General features: G+C 44.7%; 1 protein-coding gene across 1 annotated transcript; it reads left to right on the top strand.

Annotated features, from left to right (window-relative positions):
• The first annotated feature begins 27 nt into the window (after nucleotides 1–27).
• LOC149623042 (uncharacterized) lies at nucleotides 28–3760 on the top strand. Its single transcript, XM_089853474.1, has 2 exons — nucleotides 28–90; nucleotides 354–3760. The coding sequence occupies exon 2, from the start codon at nucleotides 1136–1138 to the stop codon at nucleotides 3758–3760; it is 2625 nt and encodes an 874-aa protein (XP_089709600.1). The 5' UTR covers nucleotides 28–90; nucleotides 354–1135.
• The last annotated feature ends 5546 nt before the right edge of the window (nucleotides 3761–9306 follow it).

Consider the following 9306-nt stretch of genomic DNA (forward strand, 5'->3'; position numbering starts at 1 on the left):
CTATTAATTAATTATTTGCAATTTTTCAGAATTTCCCCAATGGAACGTCTCTCAGAGTCCCAGAATCCCTCGCGATTTGGTAGGGACGTGGTAAGTGCCGCCACAACGCGCGTGTTTAGGGAAATGTTTTTTCGTTTTATTTCAAGAGAACTAGCTTATATTTTTAATACATAGAGGGCGGCTGAAGCGTAAGACCCTATGGAAACGCTAAGGATCATGGGAAACGTCTCTTAGAGTCCCAGAATCCCTTGCGATTTGGTAGGGACGTGGTAAGTGCTGCCACAACGCGCGTGTTTAGGAAAATGTTTTTTCGTTTTATTTCAAGAGAACTAGCTTATATTTTTGATACATAGAGGGTGGCTGAAGCGTAAGACCCTACGGAAACGCTAAGGATCATGGGAAAAGAGGGAAATTCAAAGCACAAAAAAAAGGCTCTTTTAACCATCATAAAAGGTTGTTGAAAATTTAACCTCTTTGTCTATTAATTATTTGCAATTTTTCAGAATTTCCCGATGGAACGTCTCTCAGAGTCCCAGAATCCCTCGCGATTTGGTAGGGACGTGGTAAGTGCTGCCACAAGGCGAATGTTTAGGAAAATGTTTTTTCGTTTTATTTCAAGAGAACTAGCTTATATTTTTGATACATAGAGGGCGGCTGAAGCGTAAGACCCTACGGAAACGCTAAGGGTCATGGGAAAAGAGGGAAATTCAAATCAGATCAGGAACTGAAATAGTTTAATAGGAGGTCATTATACTGGTATGACAGTTATCGGGAGCGAAAGTGGGCTGAATTTTATTTAGCAGCTGGTTGCTTGATCATTGAAATGAAATAGAGTACGCGATAATATTAATTGGAAAAGTTTTTTGGTATGATTTACACTAGTGACACCGTATGTTATTTTATGGTGAAGTTAAGGCGGGTAATGGTAGGGAGATGCCATTAAACTCTATTGATAACAGATGGAACACGAAAAAAGAAGGCTATAAGGTATAATTGTCAGGAAATAAAGGGCACAGTGGCGCGTCGAGTTTCAAAATGTAGGAGGAAAAGTACCATCACCTTGTGAATCATAGTCTGAGTAGAAACCTCGCGGTTCGATTCAGTTGCGTCGTTTTAATGTTCAAGTTTTCTCGTCATGATTAACACGGGTGCGAAAAATTCCGGAAGAAACCGATCGCCCTTATTTTTAGCCATTTTGTTCTTCACTACAAAGTTTCTGTCAGCAATAGACGCATATCCCAATGAAGAAACAGAACCCGTAATACCAACGGCTTCCGATGTTGTGGAACCCCAAACATCAACAGTTACCGAACCCGTAGAACCAACGGGCCCAGACGTTACCGAACCCGTAGAACCAACGGTCCCCGACGTTACCGATCCCTTAGAACCAACCGCTCCCGACGTTGCCGAAATCGTAGAACCAACCGCTCCCGACGTTACCGATCCCTTAGAACCAACCGCTCCCGACGTTGCCGAAATCGTAGAACCAACCGCTCCCGACGTTGCCGAACTCGTAGAACCAACCGCTCCCGACGTTGCCGAACTCGTAGAACCAACGGCCCCCAACGTTACCGAACCCGTAGAACCAACCGCTCCCGACGTTGCCGAACCCGTAGATGTTACTTCCGGTGAATTTCCTTTAAATGAAGCTTATACAACGAGACCAAGCGAGGTCTCTGAACCATCAAATAACGAAACATCAGAGCTAACCATAGAACCAACACCTACGGAAATCTCTGAATCAGTAATGGAAACAACGCCTCCAGTCGAGTCTTCAATGGAACAAGCGCCTCCAGTCGAACCCCCAATGGAAACGACCTCTCCAGTGGAATCCACCCCTCCAGTCGAACCTCCAATGGAAACGACCTCTCCAGTGGAATCCACCCCTCCAGTCGAACCCCCAATGGAACCGACGCCTCCGTTTGAGCCCCCAATGGAACCGACGCCTCCGGAAGAACCCCCAATGGAACCGACGCCTCCGGAAGAACCCCCAATGGAAACGACGCCTCCGGTTGAGCCCCCAATGGAACCGACGCCTCCGGTTGAGCCCCCAATGGAACCGACGCCTCCGATTGAGCCCCCAACGGAACCGACGCCTCCGATTGAGCCCCCAACGGAACCGACGCCTCCGATTGAGCCCCCAACGGAACCGACGCCTCTGGAAGAACCCCCGACGGAAACGACGCCTCTGGAAGAGCCCCCGACGGAAACGACGCCTCTGGAAGAACCCGCGACGGAAACGACGCCTCCGGAAGAACCCCCGACGGAAACGACGCCTCCGGAAGAACCCCCGACGGAAACGACGCCTCCGGAAGAACCCCCGACGGAAACGACGCCTCCGGAAGAACCCCCGTCGGAAACGACGCCTCTGGAAGAACCCCCGTCGGAAACGACGCCTCTGGAAGAACCCCCGTCGGAAACGACGCCTCTGGAAGAACCCCCGTCGGAAACGACGCCTCTGGAAGAACCCCCGACGGAAACAACGCCTCTGGAAGAACCCCCGACGGAAACGACGCCTCCGGAAGAACCCCCGACGGAAACGACGCCTCCGGAAGAACCCCCGACGGAAACGACGCCTCCGGAAGAACCCCCGACGGAAACGACGCCTCCGGAAGAACCCCCGACGGAAACGACGCCTCCGGAAGAGCCCCCGACGGAAACGACACCTCCGGAAGAACCCCCGACGGAAACGACGCCTCCGGAAGAACCCCCGACGGAAACGACGCCTCCGGAAGAACCCCCGACGGAACCGACTCCTCCGGTTGAACCCCCGACGGAACCGACTCCTCCGGTTGAACCCCCGACGGAACCGACTCCTCCGGTTGAACCCCCGACGGAACCGACTCCTCCGGTTGAACCCCCGACGGAACCGACTCCTCCGGTTGAACCCCCGACGGAACCGACTCCTCCGGTTGAACCCCCGACGGAACCGACTCCTCCGGTTGAACCCCCGACGGAACCGACTCCTCCGGTTGAACCCCCGACGGAACCGACTCCTCCGGTTGAACCCCCGACGGAACCGACTCCTCCGGTTGAACCCCCGACGGAACCGACTCCTCCGGTTGAACCCCCGACGGAACCGACTCCTCCGGTTGAACCCCCGACGGAACCGACTCCTCCGGTTGAACCCCCGACGGAACCGACTCCTCCGGTTGAACCCTCGACGGAACCGACGCCTCCGGTTGAACCCTCGACGGAACCGACGCCGCCAGAAGAACCCCCTATAGGAACAACCCCCAACGAGATTGCTGGGAACTTAATAGAACCCACACCCAGTCAAGTAGAAGTTGAAGCCACGGAGAGATTTACACCATCTGATAGTGGACCTCTTTACAACACTTTGCCAGAGGGAGACTCGACTTCGGACAGTAACTCGATTTCTCAAGTAATTAACGCTGAAAGCATCGTTGACGATCGTATAATCCCTAGCGAACGAGATCCCGGAGACGCGCCCATCTCTGGAAACCCTAATTTATCCGGGAATCCCGTTACCGTCCAAGATTTAATAGACATGCTTAGATTGAAGAACGATTTTTCGGGCGTCATACCAGAATCAATTCTTGAGAGCAACGTATTTGAAGAAACGAATATTACCCCTGAAATGGTGGAATCTTTAATCCAGGACGAAGCGATCGTTCAAGGTGAACGCGATATTGGTGACGCCCCACTTTCGGGAAACCCGAATTTATCAGGGAAACCCGTAACGGGAGATGATCTTATCGATATGCTTATGGGAAAAAGAAAGGACACTTACAAGTAAGAAAATGTTTATTTTACTACCATATATAAACATTGAACTTATTGTAAGTAAACCCAATTTTTCCTTTATTTTAATTAAAATGTAAATAAATTGAATTGCAAATTTTGTTACTCAAAGTTTTCACAGAAATTCATGCCTTTTTTAACCTATTTCACCTTTTTTGAATAGGGCATTGCATTAGAGGTTGTTCTCGGCGATACCGAACGAGCTCAAGGTGAGTATTTAACCTGGCAAAACCGTAAGTACTTGAAAAGGAAGGTAGTGGTTGCGATACGCGACCCAAGGGTAGGTACTTGACGCCATTGGAGGCCTGATTTTAACCCAATTCTGATGATAGTACGTCAGTCTTCCAACTGCGTGGTCTCTAGACTACTTATCTTGTTAAGTATTTACGACAAGGCGACATGGGATATACCTTAAACGCTCTTAAAGTATCAGCCTTGTTAGATGCCCCCACCGGTTCTCTGTGAAATTAATATTAAAGTTTCAAGGAGCGTCCCGTAACGTGATCTGAATTAATTGCCCAACGTTTCTCTCAATGTTACACTCGTACAAGTACAGGAGGGAAATCTGCCTCGTGGGAGGAATTAGCTCTCAACACGACAAATAGTTTATACATATAGGTGGGGGAACTTCCCAAAAGCCCCCTTTCCGGTAGGAGAATCTGCTATGTAAACAGAGGGCCACTCGCGGCGGAATCATTTTGCGTGTTGCTGGCAACTGCAACGCAGTTTCAATTCCTAAAAGCCGGGGGTTTTACTATCCTAGTCCGGTAGCCGAGGCTCTTGGTTCAAATTTAACTAAAATAATTCGTTAGCGAAGTCCTCAATTTGCCGTTACTTGTTTAGAACTACTTTTTCTTCAGTTAGTATTTCTTATTTGGGAATTATACGACGGCCCGGATCATTTATCAAGAAGGTTGTCGTTCTGAAGGGACGACTCTTTGTCCCCTTCCCCAAGTCCTTTATAAGTATAAGCCCGGGTCCTTTGGATGGTGATTAATAGAGCAAAATGGGCAGCTAGTTTCGGCAGTCTCCAGACACTATTTACTAACGCCTTAGCGCTCTTAAATAACTGATTAGCTCCTCGACCCGAATAGATCCTTTTCATTCGCCCTTAGGGTTATCTCAGTCTCCTCGAAGATAACCAGCCATTCTACGGAACCCTTTTCTCTCTCTCTCTCTCTTTACAAATTGAATTACATCCCAACAAACTCGAAACTCTATTCCTTTTCGTCATCCTTCATCCGAAAGAGCGTGTATACGAGGCCTCATCATTAACTAATTTTCATTAAATCAAAATTACAATTAGAAGTTCATCATTCATCTCTCGGATTCATCTCCAAAAGCAGCGTGCATTTTCACGTCTAAATTTTTCGCCTAGGTTTTTCCCAACGAATAAAATTTTTGCTCGAAATCTTTATCTTTACGCCGAGACTCGGAGAATATTAAATTTTTACATCCAAAAACTGCCTATGAATATATTAATTTTCGACGCTCTTGTCCCATTTCATTAGTCGACAGGCCTAACCCTTTTCCCCCACCCTTTTTTAATCAAGACCACGCGCCTTTTCAATTCAGGAAAGTTTTCCATTTCTACTCTTAAGACAATGAAATCCAAAGAGAGGAGGCGCGACGCGATGGAGGGAAAACTACAAAAAGAGAAACTAGATTAAATAGTACCAGCCTTTAGCTCTATTAGTTCTAAATGAAACGATAAACTATTTAGATATGACCTTTCGTAATTACTTTAAAGAATCAAACATTTGCATTTTGGAAAAGGTTAAGACGCAGCGTGTTTCGGATCTTGGTTTCTTATTCGCGAAGTATTTCGTGTTTGTGACGCGTACGTCTTTAGGTAAGAATAAAGTTTTGGGAGATCTTTTGATCCGGGCCACGCTGTTTAGATAATCTTTATAAACCGTGAAATATTCAAAGTGTAGTGACGAGAGTATACGGTAAACGCCGACGTTCTCTTCGAATATCGATCGACAGCCATAGTTTGCAGTTAACGGTTGTCGTTAATAAGGTACAGAGAGAGAGAGTTGGATTATATATAGAGAGTTGGTCGAATATGACGCCAGTAGATCCGTCATAATTTCCGGTAATCGGGTTTCGTTTGTTTCGAGGTAAGGCCCAACGTAGTTCTAGCAACGTTACAATATTGATGTATATCGTGTTCTAACGTTAGGCCAAGGGGGAAGCTGCAACCGAGGGAGGTGTGCCAAGCCCCCCTCTCCCAATCTATCTCCACTGAGAACTATATGGTCTCTTGGGAACTCCATTGAGACAAATGAGAAACACGTGAAACGCATTAAGAAGATTCTTACAAGAAAACAGTAAGCGAACGAAACTATATATGGTCCGCGAGTTACGAGTTACATAAGTAAAATTATATTAATCTAAGTAAGATTAAGCCTATATATCTTAATTATTCACGTTTGCAATTGAGGAGACCACGGTAGAAGTAAAGATAAACACTACTCGGCTATGGTGAACTCTGTTCAGGGGAAAACGGCTAGGAAAATACTACCATCGGCCAATACGTCCGGAAGTATATTTAGCGAGAAATATTTAGTTCCTCAGACTGATAGGTATTTCGTTTTATGTATGGGCAAGCTAAAAACCGCCGGAATGTTAGAATGTATGTGGGTGAACGTTTTATTGGGGCTTTTAGAATGTCTTTTATAATTTACGTTCACCTGGGCTTTTACTAAACGGGGCCGACGCTTAAAGGCTTAAAAAGATCGTAGGGACTCGCGATACCTTTCTCTCTTTTTTTTCCTAAAATGAAATCTATCTGCCAGGCCTCTAATCTTTTTTATCCGTCCGTCGGATGGTTCTTTATTGGAGTACTAAACGCGGGATAGCCGTATAAAGCTCGCAAATGGCTGGACCATCAATGGAATGGCTTCTATAATGAATAAGAAGGATCAGCGGATATTCCAAGTAGACCCAAACTATTTATCTTGACATCTAATCCCCCCACCTACAATCTATTCTTCCTGACTTTTACTAGTTTTGATTCCTTGGCGAACTTTACATTCTTTAAGACAATTCTTTTTTGGAAAAATAGATTCGTATTTTTTAAACCTTTCTAGACACTAGTTTGACCAATTAAAGCGCGAGAAAACCATTAAACCTTTGGATTAGAATTCAAGATGCCACAATGGAGTTCTTTGAGCGCCTTGGCTTTTACGCCTTTTCAACTTCAAATTCTTTCCAAGAAACGAGGCGCGTAAGGACTATAAGTCCCGTATAGTTTTTCACCATGATCGTGTTGGAGCTTTTAATTTGCGAGAGGCCCGAAACTCGGAACCTAGGATCGTTTCTCTTCGGTCAGCTCCTTCCATTATCGTTAACTGTCAAGGACGGAGAAAAGAGAGCCCGGGGCTGAGAGAAAGAGAATTTAAGCTATATGATTTGCCTAGTAACGCCAGCGACTAAGTTCCAACGTGGATATGTAGAAATACTAACCTAATATGGATTCTCATCTCTTACCATCCACACGGAGCCCTTTCAGCATGCAGAGAAATCACTCTTATCCCCCCCAACCTCCAACCTTGTGAGTGAGAGGGAAATTCCTATTTTCTCTCTCTGAGAAATTTCAAACCCACCACTCAATAGGTTCCTTTCCCCCACGTGATTTTTTAACTATTTCCGTCTCGGTTTACTACAGTCTTACACCCGCTAGTGCACGGCGTATTTCGTGGCCAGCATTTGGGCCTTGTTGGATATCCATAATACTTTAGTATTTATGTATATCCACGTTTGCGCACCATATAATACAATACTTCCTGTACGACTCGGAATACTTCCCTTCGTTTAATAAAAAGAGAACTATAATATCTAACGATATGGAAGCGTTGCGCCAAAGCCCATGGGAGTCCCTGAACAAAAGTCGCGTTCCCGCCTTTGGCTTTGTTGCTTCTAAATTTGATCAAAACGTAAATCATATCCCGCGCTCGGAAAAGGCTGAAATTTAACCGATATAAACTTGGGTTGCTCGAAGGGAGTGACTTTTATTATAAGTCTAGAGTTCTAGCTTTACATCCGTGTTAGTCTAACGAATACGTAGAAATCGGGGAGTTGCGGGTTTGGCTCGACTTGAACTTAATTTCCGCCTTATTCGGCATTAGTCAGTGGATGGAATCTTGGGAGGAATATCGGGTTCGAAAATGATTAGTTTGCCAATTTTTGGGTGTCGAAGTTTCATATTGAATATTCCAGTTATTTTTCAGAGGAAAAGACTAAAAGAGGGTGAGAATTCAAAAGAGAGAGAGAGAAGCTCATTTCGGATATTTCGCGGGTGGGACACTTCGCTAAGCAAACTCTATGGCAAGGGGCGAAACTACCATAATTTTTAAAAATAGTACGATGAGGCGAGTACTATACCTCTTTGAAATTCGAACGAAGAACTTAATCAAATTTCAACCCAGTTTTGGATGAACTCGTCAAAAATAAAATTTGCCTAACGAACGAAGGAGCGAATGTCTTCGGATTTTTGAGGCAGTGTTTGAGTCGAGTAAGAAATGGAGTTTAGGGTGGAATATTGAAAAACTTTTAAAGAAAGTTGGGAGGAGTGAAATCGGAAAATTTTCACGCCCTAGCGTAAAATTTTAGGCAAATGGAAAAAAGGCCTAAGATAAAAAGGAGAGAAAATTTTTTCCCATAATTTTAACGAATGAATGTTGAGGACCAGTAAATTTGAAATGTAAAATTTTTAACGATTTATTTAGCGAGGAACGTATGCGGCCATAAACGCTAAAAATAAAATTCCCCCGGATTTTCTTAACTCGGTAAAGTTTCACGGCTCGACGCGCCGCCTTAGAAATAAGACAAGAAAAAGAAAGAAGAAACGAGAAAAATGTTTAGGAATGAATTGCTCCGGAAAATCAGTTGCGAAAACGGGCATTTCCATTCCAAATATTATACCGTGGGCGTCAACAACTGAGCATGCTGACGGCCTTTCTTTTTTTTTTAAGAGGGACAATCGCTATGTAACGCTTTTTCTTCAAATTTTAAAGGAAAACTGAATGAATTAATTAGTCCAGTTTCTTTGATAGGAAACAGGGTGTTTTTGAAAGGACTGTCAGAAATTAAGGACCGTGTTCTTTAGGCGACATTTTGCCAGAAGGGTCACCGTTTTCGAGTTACGTATTTACTAATCAAGGTCTTATTTTATTAGCTTTTCACTTTCCCTTTAAACGTCTCTGTCCTCTTGCTTGAAGGAAATATGCGCCAATCTTATTCAGAAAGAAAGAAAAAAGAATTCTCGGCGAGTTTTACGAACGAATTAGGATGAACGGTAAAAAGACCCTAAATATTTATGAGTCTTCCTCCAGGCCCCGACGCCCTGCACCTAAAACGCCCATTCTGAAAACTGTTTTAAGAATATATTTAGAAATTTGGAAATTATGAAAAATCCGACCCTGGAAAACCGAACAAAGAGAAAACAAAACCAGGTAGTGGCTATGGGCTCTGAAAGTAATTAATTATGGAATGATCTATTCTCTATCAATTGAATGACCCACATGACGTCACGTC

The sequence above is a fragment of the Phalangium opilio genome, unplaced genomic scaffold (genome assembly GCF_054372755.1).
Source record: "Phalangium opilio isolate 3A_F unplaced genomic scaffold, DU_Popi_V2 ptg000115l_1, whole genome shotgun sequence".
NCBI lineage: Eukaryota > Metazoa > Arthropoda > Arachnida > Opiliones > Phalangiidae > Phalangium > Phalangium opilio.